The 19,434-nt window shown below is 44.4% G+C and overlaps 1 protein-coding gene across 1 annotated transcript in view; it reads left to right on the forward strand.

The window, feature by feature from the left end:
• The first annotated feature begins 565 nt into the window (after window positions 1-565).
• Window positions 566-19,434, forward strand: part of LOC144721261 (ephrin type-A receptor 4-like) — a 60,362-nt gene continuing 41,493 nt past the window's right edge. Inside the window, exons 1-3 of the mRNA XM_078598753.1 lie at window positions 566-698; window positions 3,680-3,744; window positions 10,932-11,595. Coding sequence (XP_078454879.1) covers window positions 608-698; window positions 3,680-3,744; window positions 10,932-11,595 — 820 coding nt within the window. The 5' untranslated portion in view covers window positions 566-607. The remainder of the gene's footprint in view (window positions 699-3,679; window positions 3,745-10,931; window positions 11,596-19,434) is intronic.

The raw sequence follows: 19,434 nt of genomic DNA on the forward strand, positions 1-19,434 counted from the left end.
TTCCAAGGGTCATTATTTTCGGATAAACCTGCCATACAGGGGCATGAATGAGTTTCCACACTGCCAACATTTCCACCACCGTCTATCTGACAGAATGCAACCAGGAAGGCACAAATCCAATTAAGGCAATATTAACTCTTTTGTAGGTGCCGCCTTAGAATAAAAGCACCGGTCTCAAGTTTGCTTTGCGTTGGACCACGGCGTGCATATACACATAATAATAAACAACAACATTGAAATGCTATTGAGAATACAATTTAAATTCAGTTTTTTTTATTGCAGCAATCCCCACCACTGATTTATGTTCACAGATGAGTAATGCCACCCACACATCAACCTACAATGGGGGGGGGGAGGCAACACGATGATGTCTTTATCAAGGCCGGGTTTCCCTGTCGCGATTGGCTGAGCGCACGGCCTCCTCCTGCGTCTTCGCCCACGGGTGTAAGCGCCGCCCTTGTCGCTTCTCTGGCAGGAATAACTGGCAGCTCGGAGCGCGTGAAGCACCTCCCCTCCCCCCCCACACTATATTCCCAACCCATCGAGCCGCGCCGCGCCTGATCAGTTGCGCTTCGGAGCAGAGCCCAACACGGCCCAAGCTGGTGCGATGGAGAATTGCTCATCCGCCGCGCTTCTCGTCTCCTGCATGTGGATGTTGCTTTGCGGCTGCTATCTCGTCGGCTGCACGGCCAAAGAAGGTGAATACAGCGCACGCACACATTGAGCAACGCGCACACACACACAGAGCAACGTGTATCTCGCAACGAACAGTTAAACTTGTTTTGTTGCGGCGGCGGCGTCAAAGCAGCGGTGCGCGCTTTGATTCGTGCGTTAAAGGCTGCGCTGGTCTCCGGTGACCCGGGGAATAAGTTCGCGTGTGAACAACAAGCGAAGAAGCCGGTGCTCGCGCTTTGCCGAGCCTGCTCGGCTCACTCATGCGCGCTCGTGGCGCTGTGACTCGAGACGCTGGTCTGGCGCCGTTTAGTTAAATCGCGGGCACGATCATCTTTGACGACCGTGCGCGAGACGGGTTAAAGTGCGCGGGCGCGTGTTCAATGTTGGTGCGTTTGACGATAGCCGTTGCACGTCGCTCTTGTTATTGTTATCATTACGCGTAAACACCCGTCGACGTACGCTGCTCCAGAGTTACACGCCGCGCATCAGCGACGGCACGGGCTACGTGGCGCGTGCTGTCGCTTGGCGGTCGCGACTATCGTGCGCCCCGCACATCCCCTCACTTGATGCAGCAAATCTGGCTGTGACGGTCCCACCTGATGACGGAGGCTTGTGTTGCCTCCGAAACGTCGTGATTTTATTGTTTATTTTTTTTTATTAATTTTTATTTCATTTTTTTAACTACGTGACTTTACCGAAAGAACTAAGAGTATGAATTCCCGCACATCGTTTCGCGTAATCGCATCCAACTTTGGCGGCGTGCGTTTCGCGAGCCTCCCGGCGAGGAGGCTATGGGGGGTGGTGTTCTCGAAGGCATCGGCGCCACTTCGTGAGATCGTTTTTACTTCTCGGGCTCAATCTGAGCCGAGCGCGTTTGAGCACCGTGAAGAAGCGCGTCCGCTCTTCCTAATGGACGTGTAGGCGCAAACAATACGACGACGTGGTCAAGCTACGCGCATTCTCGTTGACGCTCGCGAGAAGAAAGTCAACGACTAATAATCGAAATGCCATTTACCGTTGCACGCGAGATATTGTCCTCGTTTGATCTACACTCAGCATTGTCCTGGAAGAGTACTCTAAGGCTACAATGGACGTGCGCATACGATCAAATGCTTGCAGCTTTGTGCATTGTGAAGCTAAAAATACGGCTCGCCAAATGTAGAATTGGATGTTTTACAGGATTCGCGTTGGCTGTGGTAAGAGTATTCTGCAAATGTCATTTTGGCATGACTATTATTCCTCCGGATACGTGCCTACTAACATTTTTCCGCTTTGTTCTTTGTGTCGAGGGCTGAAATTATAGCGTATACATTTCTCGTGGTATTATCGCGTCAAACGGCCCATTATCTTGTACATATTACGAACAAGACCTTCAGATGTCATACGATTTTGAACCCAAAGCGCACGCGGGTGTGTGTGCGGGCGTGTGGATTTTTTTGCACCCACTTACCTGCCGCTTTCATTCGTTATTTTTTAATTCTTTTTTTGCGCAGATGTTCCTCGTTCGCTTACACATATTGTTAATCACGGCGCGCAGAACGAAAGAGGTTTCGTTCGTATTGAAAGCTTCGCGTGGTGGTTGATCCCGTGTGTTTGCAATTGTAAATGTGGTCATTTTTTTTTTATTAATGTGCACGCCACGCACTCGAGTCACGGCCCCGTAAACAACACATCTGTGCACATTCACGAACACCTCCGAATATGATGAACTGATTTTTTTTTTATTATCTGAAAACGGGTTATGGTACGTTTTTATTCGCTGGTTTTCACTGCGCGTTAAGCCACGAAAGTTGGACGTTTTATTACGTTGTTAAATAACAATGAGTGTACGCAATATAATGCACTATTCAGGAGAAAAAAAAAGCAACAACAAACTCGCAGTTACAAGACTTTTTTTCAGGAAGGCGTTAGCATTGGGATGTTTGGACAATTCCATCCCCGCCTTTTTGGTGCGTGGGACAGAACTGGAGTGCACGGGGAAAATGTCTTTCCCCGAATAAGAAATCATGATTGAGTTCAGTGGTGAATTGATCAAATTACACGATGGGTGAAGAAACCAAGACAAATCGCCATCCTTCCATGTGTTCGTGTGTTCTGCGTGCCAGCTCTCGCTGATGGTGCCTCACAATGCCCCACTCACACTCTCGCCTTCAGAACGCGCACGCCGTGAAAGTAGTCCGAGCCAGACACAACATTCACATCCACGCTTGGTGAAGCTGAATAAACTTGCCCAGCAATTGGAACATTCACCACTGGGTCAGTCTAAAAAATAGATGATGGTTGCATTATAGGCTCGTGGGAACGACAATATTGTGATGTATTATCAAAGTGCTATGCCTACTAGAGTCGTAGAAATTAACTTTATAAGTGTAATTTTATATTATGGTAACAATAATACATATTGACAATTTTCTGCCAAGTGGATATTAAATAGGCCTAACCCATTGACAATTGCTACATTAACCCCTTTGTGTGCCTTTCTAAAAACACGTGCTACTCCGAGGTCTGGCCTCCCTTGTTTATAGTAAAACGAATCTCTTTGTGTTCTCACTTGGCTACATGAAGGACAGGACGTCAGTCAATGCGTCATTACGTGGTTGTGCTTGTCAGGAGAAGCAAACCATGGATCATCTCCTGAGATGTCCTGCAGCACCACAATGCACTCCTCGAATTTTATCAATGCCAACACCACAAGCGTTGGCCTGTGCAGAATATTGGCAAAATACCATAGAGGTTGGACAGGAGATACGACGAAGAAGATTACGTGGTTTAATTTAATCAGCCATTAACATGGTTCAAGATGGCACCTCCAGAAATGTATTGTTGATTAATTGTAAATGTCACGTGTGATATTTGGTAATTTTCTGTATTTTTGTTGGTACAAAAAAGTGCACAGTATCTCACTTGTCCAAATCTCTCCACCCTCTTCTCCTCTCCCATCACCGCAACAACAAACACCGCCCCCCCCCCCTCTCAACCGCCCCCTCCACCGCTCCTGTAACAGTGGATCTGCTCAACACGATGGGCATCCAGGGCGAGATGGGCTGGCGAGCGTTTCCTCCCACAGGGGTGAGTCACTGACCCCCGCCGCACCACGGAGAGCAGTGGGCGTCACTGCGCAGCACCTGCCCGACACACGCGCACGGACACACGGACGCACGCGCACGGGACACAGACAACGATCCCCTGTGTAGCCTAAGCTGGCTGTTAGCGAACACCTATGAAGGCGCGGCCGCCTTTGTCTCCCTTGCGCTGATGTTTAGATACCGTACCGACTCAATTTAAGGCCGCGTCGACCTAGGGGAGACCCAAGGCTGGTTAATCGGATACGAAGATCCCCCTTATAGCCCTAACATTTTTTTTGGGAGCAAGTGCTGCTGCCTATGAAGGCCGAAACGGTGGGTGGCCAACACCACACCAGGCCGCCTTTGTCTCCCTACTGGCGACGTTTACACATTGCGCCGAGTACTAATTTGGGGCTGAGTCGACCGAGGGGAGGCTCAGGACCGCGTCAAATAACCGCCCCCTGTTGTTATTGGTCGTGAGCGGGAATCGAACCTGGGTCGTGGGTAGCGCGGCGCGTTCACCCACTGCGCCACCGCTCCCCCATCCACGCGCACGCGCGCGTCCGTCACGCGCGCGACACGGACGCGCGCGCGTGTCGCACGCATCGGCTACAGCGGACGAAGCCGGTGGTGACGTTCACGCAGAGCGAGCAGCCCAAACGAGGCAGATGGGCACGCCCACACCGCCAGCGTGTGGATGGTAAGACAAAGATCCCTGCTGGAGGCCTAGGGGATTGACAAGGCGAAGTGCTATTAGCGAGCTCATACTAAGCCCCCCAGTGCAGTGCACAATTGTGCCCGGCCGCCTTTGTTTTCCCATTGATACTCATTTCGGGATGAGTAGAGGCCAAGGTTAGGTTCAGATTATTAGCTGCTAATAGTGTTGTGTATTGCCAGGAATCGAACGAACGCTCATTAATGGAATTGGCTGAACAGCCCAATGCAAAACTACTGGAGGGAGACTCGAGGGGCCTTTCCTGGTTAAATAAATGGCAGTGTTATTGTCATGAATATAAACCGGGTTGCCAGGATTCTAGTGTGTGTGTGTAGCACACCACGACTCATTACGGACACCCTGTATATAGTCAGCAACATTTCATCTGATTATGGGGGAAAGATGACAGCACAGCATTTTCTAAAAAGCAATTCTGATGCACAACACACTCGAAGAGGATTTGTCCTCTCAGCCCTCATCAGTCGGCCATAGTTACAAAATAACCAATGCCTAGATTTTGATGGAAATACTCAGAGCATGTTTTTCTCTGTGTGGTATACAAACTGCCTTTGATTTAAGAATCAGAATCTTTATTGAGACTGGAGAAATCCGATGATGTACGAAGCTCCTTCTCACAGATGTACATAATTTCACAGATTGGATTTGTTAAAGCAGAAATGTCTGTTTGGGATTACTGAAAATACATGCTTTTCCTGAGTGTCTAACTGCATTCCCTGGAGGAGTGGGTTAATTAAAAAAATATCGTGCTGGAATTGACTTGAACAAATTAATTTAGCATGCAACAACGTGTGGTCTCCACTCTACAGTACTGCGTGGTTATCCTCTGAATACAGCGCTTAACCAAGTTAGCACAAAATAAGGGTATTAATTAATCAAATTTCACAATGATTTGAGATGATTGCTGGACCGAATGAGATGGATCGCGCTTTCATGGTGGGGTGGTATCAGGGTCTGGAGCCAAACTAAATGACAACAAAGCACATGCCACGAAGGGACGTCTTATTTATTCAGTCATTTAAGGCTTCTCATACAGTATATAATATCCTTGAAACACATTGCCTCTCGCTCAAGACTAACTACCCCGCAGGCATGAAGCATGCACACTGGCACATTCACAAGCAGGAGTATGTGCACAGTGCTCGGCCATCAGCCTCTCACCATTCTAGAGTGACCCTGCCCGAGTAGGAATGCTTAGCTGGTGTAGGGTAACTGGTTTTCCTTTTTGCTATTTTGAATGTTACGCGATTACGGTCGGATAAAACCACAGCTAATTAAAACATGTGCTCTGGGATTTCGTGTTATATTGGACATTGATGGTGGCTATTACGCGCGCTGTACAACACACGCTTGACGTGCATTCGTAATGCATTCCACATCCTACAATCATCTTTTGATAGCACCGATGGCATGTGATTCATATGAAGCTTATCTTAAATTACCGGTTAGTGTGCATAATGTAATCGTTTGGAAGAAAAATTACGAATTTTTTGCGAATTAATGGCCAAATGAGTGAAACCTTAGAGGACTCTCATTTACGACACCAATTTGACTCTTTAATAAGGGTAAGTGAATATTGGTGGCATGGGAATTGACACTCCTATTAAAGCCGCATTAGTAGGTCCTCTGCCTGTCACGAACACCTGCATTGGGGTGGATGCGCAATGCACATGCAATATCGCTCCTTGCTGCAGTCAATCGTGCAGGAGAGAGAACTGATAAGAGTATCTAAGAGTCATCTTGGCTGCATTCGAGATAATTTTTTGTACTCGACGATAACGCTTAAAAGCCAAGCGTAAGCTACTTAAGATCCTAAAACTTGATGCACTCTTCTGCGACTTACCTTCACAGAAGGTCGCATGCCGCTAATGCTACCTGAAACACAATTAAGGCGTTGAAGTCACACATTATTTTATGATGCAGAGTGCACATCATGAGGATTGTGGTCGCTAATCAGCACTTGCCCCAACAGTCTGTTAAAGGTTACACGGGGGGGGGGACATTTGTCTTTGTAAACTAGCGAATTGTCATTGGTGTCCATCATGTTGATTGGGAATTGCCAGTAAATTGCAAACACATCAAATTGATTTATATTCATCACTCAATACTTGTTGGCGTATTTTTATGCATACCGTACATGTAGTAAATCTGGTCAGCGAAAAGTGGGAAAAATACTTTATGTTAAAATAGTTTTTAAGCTCTTTCAAAGGACCACATTTATATATAATTCATGTCATATATTACGATGTCACACATATGGAAGGGGTGGAAATATTGAAAATGACAAGTGTCTAGACAAATTTCATATCTTAGCCACGCAACTTCTTTTTGGCATTTTAAATTGACATTTTTTTCCCCAAAGTGATTCAGGTAGTTAAAATAACTACTCCCTTGATGCAGTAATGATGCACACCCTGAAAAAAAATCGTGTGAAATAATTGCCTGCGTTTGTTTTGCTCAGTGAGATTTTATTTTTAATCCACACCGAACAACGTTGACGCCATTGTACTAAAATCATTGTGTTAAATATGTGTCATTGCATGTGGGAGGTGAGTGCCATAGGTAGCCATAGGTGTTAGGAGAGAGGGGAGTGTAGGGAGATTGAGTCATGAAAAGAAGTTGAATATATATGAATTTCCGGGGCCTGTGACTGTGCAGAATAATGGATCGGTAGCTGTAAAGTGTGCTCCGCTGTGGGACATTACAGCTGACATTTACGGGTTTCTCAGCCCACACACACAACTATCGGGTTATGTAATATACCATAAGTGTGCTCGCACAACAATATTGGCTTGTAAGGTCATTGTGCGCTTGATCTCTGAATTATTCATTTCACGTCAGAAGCTCGGAAACAACAGGGTGTGTGTGCTTCCCAAAATAAGTTAACAACGCACGGCACGGATTCACACGCACGCAGGCCGATTCTAGGGAACCTTAAAGAAAACGTGGAGGTTGCGTGTAGACCGAGTGTCTGCATTAACGTGTCTGACAATGGAAGTACCGTACCATGCGCACTTAGTTTGTATTCGATCGGTAAAGCAGGCCCTTTCCTGTCGGTTCCAAACAACTCTGGAGCAACGTTAAATTATTCACAACTGTTTCGTGCGAAGGCGTTATGCTGGCCCTCTTGCACGAATACACATTGTGATGACGTTCATTTCGATGGTCAAAGCATACGGCAAGCAAACCGACGTTGAACACACGTAATGTTTAGCAAAGCCGATTTGTGGCACACGTGTATGTGCCAAGGAACATTCAATAGTACGATCACCAGAAATCAGAGGGCAGCCTTTTCACACGAGGGAAAACATATATACTGGTGTGAGTATTGAAAAGTACCATTGTTACAGGGAACTTTACTTATTGCTTGCATTTTATAAGCCTCGAGTGGCAATCTCGATATTTTCTCAGTGTTATTCCCCAGCTATTTGCAGAGATGTGTGGTGGGGGGGGGGGGCTCTAACATGTTTTATCTATTTTGTTCATTACCATGTGGAATATTGCAGTGCAGTAGCTGTAAACATAAATAAATGTTCGGATTTGCTTGTTAACTTCAGTGTTGAAGGTTAATGTGTAACATTTGGTCCTATTGCTTTTAGCTATAAACATATTGAACTAAATAACACAATGTGTATTTGCTTAATAGCTAGCAAGCACATGCATTTGTACGTTCATGAGCTTAAGAACTAGTTGCCCAACCTATAAACATACGTATCACATTAACATATTGTGGACACATTTCTGCCAAGTAACTGACGCCATATGACCTTGCTTTGTTGTCAAAAGTCATCGCAATTTCCCCGTCTCCACCTGTCATTCCCTTACTGGCAGAAGCTCAGCTTAGATTAGAACACCATTAAAGTATCGCGTATTGGGCTGAAGAGCATTCAACCATTGCCGGTGTGCTACAGACACTGGGTGATTGAGCGAAATCACATTTGAATTCCTGTAATTTTCACATTCAGCTCTCAGTGTCATTGTCAAGACATGTGCAGCAACGGGAGTTAATTTGTTAAAGGACATTTCGCATACCAAGGGGAGCTCTGTGATAGTAAATACCGTAATAGTTAAACTATCTAATATGTGGCTCTGTTGTAAAGTTTCAGAGTAAAGCATCACTCAATCAGATGAGATGTGGATGTACTTTTTTTGCATACAAATTAATTAGTTTAGGATAAATTGAGTGATTTATACTTTGGCCATGAAACTTAAGATCGAATATTTAAGCTTCTTTACAGACCGAGGCCAAAAAGGTCAAATTATTTTCAATAATATTACTGTTCACACCTTATGCACAAACACAATTTTAGCAGACAGAATTCCAAAATGAACCATTAACACGAGTAAAAGAAGCACCCACAGCGATTTAGTGTTTGAGTCGCTGCAATAAAGCAACAAAATGTGATCACTGGGAACCACAATTTCGCAGTAGCCATCACTTCCCAACACATCCCGTGTGCAACTCAGACATGTACACAACACACGCTGCTCTGAGCCCACCGTCAAACGCGCGGTAATAGGAGGGGCATCAGTTGCTCAGCGAGACGGGGAAAAATATGGAAATTGTCCCGTGTTCATTTGCGAAACAGCCATGACGCGGCTTTCATCATCGCCTGTACTTTGCGTTTGAAGCTATTGGTGGTAAACCTTTTGTCAAATGATCGCAAATCACTTATCACTGAGAGATCTTTATGCTTAATGTTTCATTTGTGTGTGTGTTTTTAAAGAATACTTTTCATGGCGCCGCACTGCACGAGAGACCACTAGGCGGGATACATTCAATCCTGTCGTCCTTCAAAAGGGCATTCCCTTTGAGTTTTCAACGCGGCACTTTGTCGTCCTATTAAAGCAAATTGAACATTTTTATGAACATAATGGGCATTATATAACATTACATGCCAAACGCATAATATGTATTTAAAACCATCTTCATCATATCTGATATATGCACTGCTGTATCAATGCCTCATCGTGTTTCCACAGATGATATTTACATTCTACAATGTATTCCCTTGTTACATACATGATTCAGGATTATTTATATCCACATTGCTCGCCTCGGTTTAGTATGAATATACACGATAAAAATAACACACCGGGTACAGCCAATTGTCATTCCACTGCTCGATGACAGCCTCCCTCCCCCACACAGTGTGATTTGACCATACTTCACCCAGCTAGTCGATGCAGGTTAGGGAAAAGGTGTGCGGGGTACTGGGCCGGTTCAGATGTCATTCGCCGAAAAATAACGTTAGCCATGATGAGCAATTTAATTCATCCAGCAACGGATAGTTCACGATGATATACGCGATGAAATGTATTAACCGTGGTATGTAATGGAATCCGAGAACGTCCTGAGCGCGTCAAACTTTTTGAAGGTCGAACACGTCTTCTCATTGTTGTGACTGCGACTCGGATCTTTGTTTGAGTGACCTCTTTCAATGCATTTGGAATCTAATTTTCTTTTGTCAGACATGTGTTCTGCGTTAACAGTCTGCTCACTTACCTGCTAACAAATGTGCAGGAGAGATTTCCAATTAAGTCCTACCTTGGGGTTTCCTTTCAAACGCTCTGCCCCTATCGCGGCTTGACTACAATGGGCCCAACGGTATCATACGCACCATGTTAAATTAGCAATTTTAGAGCTGCTTAACTACATGTCCGCCCTTTTGTGCTCAAAATTACACGATCCAATCGTCATTCGGAAATACGTCGAGATTAAAACGGCGTAATTGGAAGCCAGGCGAACACCGAGGCAAGTCGTACGATGCGCTGACCAATTGCGGCCAGATATTAATTCAGGTTAGTATTGGTCAGTGAGGAGCGTGCAGATTAGAGAACGGTACAGAGGTTATCGTTTTCCACTGGTAAGGAGAGAAAGTGAGCTTGGGCGTAAGACGTCGTTAGAAGGGATTATGGCTGGCGTGAATAACAACAATGTGAGTTGCAGCCAAATGAGAGAATGTGTCCAAGAGGGCGTCAATGCACCCAGCACGGGCATGTGCTGGGTGCATTGTTGCATTAGAGGACGATGAGAGGCTATCATCCAGTGGATAGATGACAACTGATGTGGCTGTTGATGATGATAGACACAGTAAACTGTATACTGTTTCCGCATACAAAACTAAAAAAAGTTGGCTTCCTAGCATCAATGGTGAGTGGTGGGACAGTGGTTAGCGCCAGGCGCTATGAACCCGGCGACCCGAGTGCAAACCCTGGCCACGGCTAACATCAGTGGCAAGTGAACATGGCTGATGATAACGATGTATGTGTGTGTGTATGTACGTTGAACTTCTTTCGCACCGTACATCGTCATCCGTGCTAATCGCAGGTGCGGGGGAAGAACAAACGAAATACACAAAGCAGTTGTAAAGAAATGAATTTGAAATACAGTGATGACAATCACTCATTCTGCGCCGTTTTCCCTTTCCACTCCGCGGGCGCCTTCTCACTTCCAGTGGGAAGAGATTAGCGGCATCGGAGACCAGAATATGCCGGACCGCTTCTACCAGGTGTGCAACGTCATGAAGCAGAATCAGAACAACTGGCTGCGCACTCACTGGATCCGTCGCGACGGGGCGCAGCGCGCCTACGTGGAGCTCAAGTTCACGCTGCGCGACTGCAACAGCATCCCAGGCGTGTCGCGCACCTGCAAGGAGACGTTCAACCTGTTGGTGCGCGAGACCGACTCGGACGAGGAGCCCGAGCTCCAGGAGGGGCTCTACTCCAAGATCGACACCATCGCGGCCGACGAGAGCTTCACGCACGTCGACGTGGGCGACCGCGTGCTCAAGCTCAACACGGAGGTGCGCGAGATCGGCCTCCTTAGCCGCAAGGGCTTCTTCATGGCCTTCCAGGATGTGGGCGCGTGCGTGGCGCTCGTGTCCGTGCGTGTCTACTACAAGAAGTGCCCGGCGGTGGTGCGGGAATTCGCCTCCTTCCCCGACACGGTGACGGGCACCGACTCGTCCTCGCTTGTCGAGGTGCGCGGCTCGTGCGTGCGCAACGCGGTGGCCAGCGGCGACCCCAGGATGCACTGCAGCACGGACGGCGAGTGGCTCGTGCCCATCGGGCAGTGCGTGTGCCGCCCGGGCTACGAGGCCATCGGCAGCATCTGCAAAGGTGAGGCGTCGGTGTCACGTCGTCGCCGCTGCGGCCCCGCTCCGCGTGCCGGACGGTTCTTCATTGGGGCGCCGTGCCGATTGGCACCGCGTTGCGACTGCGGTGCCTATTGGCACAATGTGAGACAGCGATTGGCAGATTATAGGTTTAACACGTAGCAGGCTTTCGCGACCAGTATAATCCATAATAGAGGTTTTTTGGGTTAGATCGCTTAAATATATAAATGTGTCGTTAAACCCGCCACCACCCGACACAGCCAATTAGTAAGGTTTGTCACGTAAAACAGAACGTGTCACTAGTACAGCAACACCGGTGTGTTGGAGAGCAAAGCCACAACATTTACAATCTGAGTACGACGTTTCGCCAGTAATTACAACAATAATGTACGGCCGGCATTGTCAATCCATGGCTGCTGGCTGGGTGAGGGCCTCCCATCGCCTTGCGGGCTGCGACACATTTGGACATTTGTCATCGTGCTCGGCAGTGGTACCTGTGATGTTGGTGAAGGTGAGGCGGGATGCGGGGCAATTGGTTTTGTCGCACTGCCCTCTGGTGTACATGCAGGACTTCCGATCTGTCGAGCGTATGTTCAGTTCGGTGGCTGCACATTCAATTGTTTAAAAGTAAAGAAAATCAGGGGAATTCAGATGTCAACGGGCGCACAGCAATGAACGTGGAGACTTCTTTGCAGGTGAGTTTTTTTTTAATCGACTTTTACTTGAGCCCGTTTCTCACTGCCTCACCGGCTTGACAATATCGCTGCTGTCAATCTGAGGATGGTTCTTCTATCCACGTACGGTTTCACGTAAATATCAACAATATAATTACGGGCATTCAACAGTAATTAACGCATTTAAAAATATTGAACAGTATAACACTAACTTCACATCAAATAAACTCTTTGGCAAAAACTACAGCACTGGATTATTTGATGCAACAGCTAACAAACAGTACCACAATTTTTTTTCTAGCAAGGTTCCTTAAAAACTATTTTTACCGGTACTCTCATGGACTCATTAATAATGTGAATGAATACAGCAGTCACTTTTAATAAAATAAACATTTAACAAATTCGTTTCTGGTCTGATCTAATTTATTCAACTTAAATGGTTTATTATACTATTATCATATAATTGGTAAAGGATTATTATGCTTTATGCTCGTTTGCCTCCTTAAGATAATTAATTGTTTCCTTCAAAACGCTAATTACAGCATATTTCCCTGTCATATTTGCTTGTAACCATATGCAAACTTGCAAACGAATTTTTTCAAAATCATGTAAGCTACTTAAGAATGTTATTCTGAATGCTTAAATATACAGTTAAAATATGTCGTGTGCTTTTATAGACTTTCACAGCTTTAAATGCTGTATTTATTTATGTCATTAATAATGTCAAAACAGCATTTTTACCTATCACATCTACTTTTGATTCTAGTCACACTTACAAACGAATTTTGAAAATAACTTAAACTATGTAACTATGAATGTTGACATTTGCGACTTAAATCCGTATTTTTTTTTCAAGATTTACCTCAGAATGCTACAGAGTTGTGTTCAATTCTTAATCGCATAACTCTATCCGTAGAAGTTGTAACCTTACCCTGCTATTCCCTACCTTATAGCAAAGTACCTTTACACCAGAAGTAACACTTTTACTTTAGCCCATTTCTCACTTGCCTCACTGCTTGGCAACATGGCTTCTGTCAAACTGAGATTAGTTTCCCGCCAAAATCAGTGGGTGAGACATCACTGTTAACCCATACGGTTTAGCCGTATTCTTGTGCAGGGAAATTGAGTTTTCAGCTCCATAGGGCGTACAGCCGTTTCAACATTGTTTTTGTCTATTTGTTTGTGTTTCTCCCTTGTAATGGGACTTTGTAGGATGAACGTTGAGGTTTATAGGGGAACGGGGTGACCAATGAGGTCTGAATTGGTCTGTAATAAGTTGGGCACTGATAAGGCGTTGACAGATATGGTGAGAGGATAGGAGGGCGAGGCCTGAATGTTACTCCGCTTGGGAAAGCATCGAGCCTCTGATGAGCTGTCTTGGCTGGGGATGCAGTTAATAGCATCCTGATGAGTCCAAGGATTCCTCTACTTACGAACGAGTTAGGTTCCAGAGGTCTGTTCGTAAGTCGATTTGTTCGTAAGTCCAACTTTAGTCCTGTCGATTCTAAACATGCTGTACGCCATGTACACGAAGTACGGGGAATGCCTTTAAAAGTTGTATAATCTCCTGTAGATGTAGATGCCACCACCGCCATCTATTGCGTCGCGGTTGAACTTACGACTTATGGCCCGAATAGGCAACTGGACATACGAACAGGTTTGTTCGTATTCTCTGAAAGTTTGTAAGTCGAACAGTCGTAAGTAGAGAAGTCCCTCCATTCATAATAAACGTTTTGGGGTTAGATCGCGTTATTTATAAATGTGTCGTAACCCTCCACCACCCGACACGGCCAATCAGCAAAAAAGTGTCACGTTGACAAAAGACAAATAGTTCACTGCTTTAGCCCACCGGTGTGTTGAAGCGAATTGCCCGATGATGCTGGATGTAATTACCAGCGAAACGTCGTACTCAAAAACTGTAAATGTTGTGGATTCACGCTTCAACACACTGGTGGGCTAAAGTAGTGAACTATTTGTCTTTTGTCAACGTGACACTTTTTTGCTGATTGGCCGTGTCGGGTGGTGGAGGGTTACGACACATTTATAAATAACGCGATCTAAACCCAAAAACGTTTATTATAAATAATATTGGTCGCGAAAGCCTACGTGTTAAAGAGGAGTCCCTATACAGTATTTGGATAGTTGGGGGAGCTTCCGACTCGAACTGACACCATGTGCCCCACACACACACACTGCCCATTGCACCTGCCTGTCACGCATGGTGGTCACCCACCATGCGCGATTCAGTCTCAACCTTGCCCAGCCTTTGAGATCTATATAGACTAAGAATCCAGACTCGTAGAGCTATTCTTTCGGTGTTAAAGTTCTGTTTCTATGTTATAGTTATGAGTTAGGAGTTAGAGAAAGTTAATATTATTCAGGATATGGTTTATAGCTAGGGGTTAGAGTTATGGATGAGGCCAGGGTTAAGAGTTAAAGCTGAGACTAAGGGATAGTGGCATGTGTTGGAGTCAAATTGCTTAACCTTTGGATAGCAACCAAAGTCTAGCTGTGACACTGTTTTTCATTGAAACACCATATCACAAGGTGACACGGCTTGTTTGACGCTTCTTATTCGATGTAATACATTTTATATTTTTATATTCAAAGCCCCTGGGGGGTGGGTTCCTTTTCCCCTTTTGCAATTAAGGCTTTCAAATCATCAGCTAAATAAGGGGACACGACCAGAAGTCGACACGTGGATCATGACTTGTGTACGTGCGGCGGGGTAAAATGTGGGTGAGCCCTGATGTAGTGTGGCTGTGTAGGCCAAACGGCCCTCGGAAACAAAGGTCCATGAGCTTGTAGTGGTGTGGGCACTGTGCTAGAGGTTGAACTTCAGCATTTTTTTTGCAATGGATAATTGAGGTCACACAACAAAAGGGTAGGCCCAATTCAATACCGAAAGTTGGAATATTATAATTTATTTAATAATTAACTCAAATGTCAAGTCATTAGATGATGACATTTAGGGATTATTGTTTCCTGGCTAGTTCATGGTATTTCACTTGGCAACCTATCAAAGAATATAAAAATATAGTGTTTAAAACACGATTGTCATGATTCAGGTAATTTTACACGACTGTTAGTTCATGCCTAATTTGTTCTCAACCTTGTTAAAGAAGCGTTTTTTCTCTAAATATGCCCTGTGGTTGTGAACAAGTAATGCAGACAAATTACACTTGAGACTGTAATCATTTAAAATATGATTTGAATTTCCGTGACCTTTGAAGTGACGAGCACCCAAACAACAGTGACACTGCCCTACTTTATCCACAAAAAGCCACGTATATTAATTATGCTTATCACTCAGTTTCTGCAGTATCTCATAAAAATATCTGAGAGATGTTTTCCAATTCACGATCGTTACTGAGGAGGCTTCTGAGAGTTGATGCCACAAAGGTGACTGGGCTAAAAACTGTAAACGCCAGATTTGTCAAGAGCTACTACACAGCATGAGTATCAATACACGTTTCTTTGTCTGGGATCTAACTGATGATGACATGTAACCATCTATACATACAAATTCACTACATGTATTGAAATTGTGCATGAACTAATTTAACATGTAACACTTCTAGAAATTGTAGTATGAGGCTATGTTTGGCCAAACAGAGTGAACAAAACAAAAAGAGACTCACAAACCGTTGAAAAACTCTACGAACAGAAATGGTAAACAGTGGACAAAAATAATAATTGAACCACGACCCTGAATCATACCAGTTCATTGAACGGCTTTAAGGGTAGGAGGTGGGTTTGGTGGGGAAGAATAATTATCCAGTACACATCCAAAAAACTAATAACACCAAAAGCGTTAAGCACAGTGCTGTCATTATACATATTGAAACGAACGGGCACCCATTTTGTTAAGTTATGCACAATTATATTTAGAATACGAATAATATGCAAAGTCTTCAACAAGTTTGAGATTGTAAGTTTTTCAAAAACAACGCCAACAAAGTTAAAAGCAAATAAACTATTAGCTGTACGTCACTAAAATGCATTATTCCATTTTCAAAACTTTTACTGCTCCTCATGTGTATGATTACACTTAAAATATACTTGTTTTACTATTACAATTAGAACAAACATCAGTTACAAGCAGGTGAGGAAAGCTCTATAGTTGATCGATTTAACAAGTCTGTGTAGATGATGATACAAACATGGAAACTACCCTTTTATTATCGCCATTCACGCACATTACCAAATCAATTCAATTTATAATGCGAAAGCCAATTAAAAGTATCTGTAGTATTTTACCCACTGTTTTATTCATTTCCAGTTTCATTACACCCCACTAACCACTTATCTCCAAGGAAGGCCTGTTTGTTTTGTGGAATATGACTTAGAGCGAGCCATTAATGTGATTTATGTTGTCATCACAGTGGCACACGGGAGTCATATTCTTGCCAAGAGTGCCACGTGAAGTTTCATGTCTGAGAATGAATGGGACAGCTTGAAGTCCCCCCTGCCTTTCAAGCTAACTTGTCACCAACTCTTTCACCAGGGAGCAATTGGACTTCAAACCACCAATTGCCAGACTTTGTCATGCCTGCGTTGCTGACGAGTCACACAGGGCAATTATCAAAGAAGCCACCTGCACACACCTGCATGCTCACTTGCACACGTGTGCTCTAATGCCCCTGATAATAATATAAAAAAAAATTCAGCCTTTCTCAATCCACCTTTGGATGAAGGCCTCCCCACGGTATGTAAATCATGATTTTGATTGCATACTTTGCCAGGCTGGTCATAGCAGGTTGGTGAACGTTGCACCCAGGATTAGTTTGACCACTCATGTTAACATTGGCTGGAAATTTAACCCAGGTGATCGGGTTCATAGCACAATCACTGCACTACCGCTCTACTCCTGAAATAATTTATTGCATTAAAATGAATGCTATATATTGATAAAACTTGATAACTGGTTGCAATACCAGTTCTGATTTCACTTGACAATGCTGTTAGTCGTGACTGGGAAAACTGGGGTTCCAGGTTCAGTTAGCGCTGCATGCTAACCACTGTGCCACCACTCCATTCTATGTGCCGTAACACACCTGCACGGTTGTGCGTAAACATGCGGCTGGTTATTGCGATGTATTAAGAACTTTGTAGCATACATTTCCGGCACAATCGTGAACTAGAACATTCTTTAAAATTGGCTCCAGGGAGTTTCATTCCAATGTTCCACTCCAAATTTCTGCATTCAACTCTCGTACCCTTGCCCACAGCACGACAAAGAAGGCCCAATTATGAAAAGCACATTGTGCATTTCGCACACGTCGATACAGTGTACGGGCTACTCTTACTTCACAGGACAAAGATTCCCTTTAAAGTGCTGTCGAATTTGGTCCACAGAATCCGAGCACCTGAGTGTGCCCAGGACAAAACTGTGATAATGGAGCCTTCAGCAGCAGCCAAACGCCTAGGGCATCTGTGGAACAGCGCCGTTTCCCAGAGTATGAGGGACCCTCAATCAGTGGAGTCTCTTAGGTTCCATCTTAAAAAACATTTATCTTCACTTTCATACTTGTCCATGTAGGTTATGTGCTTTTAAGGTTGTTTTAATTCTTATTCATTTTATATGTATTAAACATGTAAATTTGTGAAGGGTTGGGTTAGTTTATGTCAGGCACCATGGGGCCTCGTATAAATGGCGCTGTTAAAATCTAGTTTTGGTTCGTTATTTTAGTTATATGTCTGTCCAGTATAGACTGTTGAGGAGAGTATGGTTAGTGACGACTTATGAAGGGTGGCACATTGATAACCATCGCATGTGTATAATAGCTACGCGCAAATTGTAAAGCAATACTTACATTTTCTCCGGTGAGATTAAATAAAACTATTTGCATGAAAACAGCGGGAATATATTTTTTGTAAAATCATAAAATATATCCAGGATTTTATTTTTCAGTTAAGAAAACTTTTTTTTTAACATAATTTGCGTAAAATATTTTAAACCCAATTTCGCTTTCCACACATAAACGTACATACTAAGATCCATACCAATAAATGTAGTATTATTATTCTTATGGGATTTATTTCATACTATAAAACAGCTAAAAACAGCCCCAATTATAGCTTCGCAGGGCACAAACCTAAGCAAATATATTTCTTGAATTAAAGCTTTCGTGACCGCAGGAATTCATATTATTTGGGTCTTTCGGTAAAGTTACGTAGATAGGTTCAAATAAAATAACAAAAAATAATTTTAAAAAACGACGTTTCAATCTCAAGCGTTCGTCATCAGGAAGAAAAATATATTTATTTATACATTACCCATAAATTAGTGGCACTTTCTCAACTTTCAAATAACTGCCACTGCTATTCAGAAGCTAATTGATGGTACTCAGATGCAAAAATTGCCTCTTCAGCCAGGGCTGGGGGATTTTACAAGGAAACGTTAGGCACTGGATCAGCTGCGGTCTAATTGCCCGGCGATTCCAAACAATTGCACAAGTGATATCTTAATCATGGGTTTGGGCTGACGAATACAAAGGAGGCTGTGTTAAACCTCTTCTAGGTTTCCCGTGAACCCCCTACTCCTCTGTCCCAAACAAATTGTGGCCTCCCCCCCCCACCTAACGCCATGCCCCCCTCCTTCCCCCTCCTTGTCCATGCCTTCCATGAACCTCCCGACCCAGTGGCATCGCGTTTGTGAAGTTTATTTTAGAGGGCGAATTATGTTGCCGTAGCGACGAGATCAAATGCGGAGCACGATTTCGTTAAGGTGGAGGGAGGTCTTTTTGTTGTTGCGGGGAGACACGGTGGGCTGCACGGAGCTGTAACCCCGGAGATTAATCTTCCTGGCTCGGTCCAGGACTTGCACCGTCGGCGAGGAATGAAGGGACATACCATCCCTCAAAACCGCTTCATTTCAACTTCCTCTCCTTGGGAAAATGTGTGCGTTGACAGAACGCAGTCACTCATGAGAGGCCCTCAATATAATCGTGGGGAATTTAGTTTTGCTTATTTATTTAGGTAGTTGTATCCTCCCCCTCCCCCTCCCACCCCTTCTCTTTGAAACTGCCAGCGTACACACATTCGATTGCTCAAGTCATTTGGCGGTGTCCTAGCAGAGGTCAGTGATGGTGGGAATGTGGGGCGTAAGATCTTGATACAATCCGTGGCATTAAATTCTAATTATTGGCTACGGGGTCAATTGCATT

This window comes from Lampetra planeri, chromosome 11 (assembly GCF_965212315.1).
Source record: "Lampetra planeri chromosome 11, kcLamPlan1.2.h2, whole genome shotgun sequence".
NCBI classification, from domain to species: domain Eukaryota; kingdom Metazoa; phylum Chordata; class Hyperoartia; order Petromyzontiformes; family Petromyzontidae; genus Lampetra; species Lampetra planeri.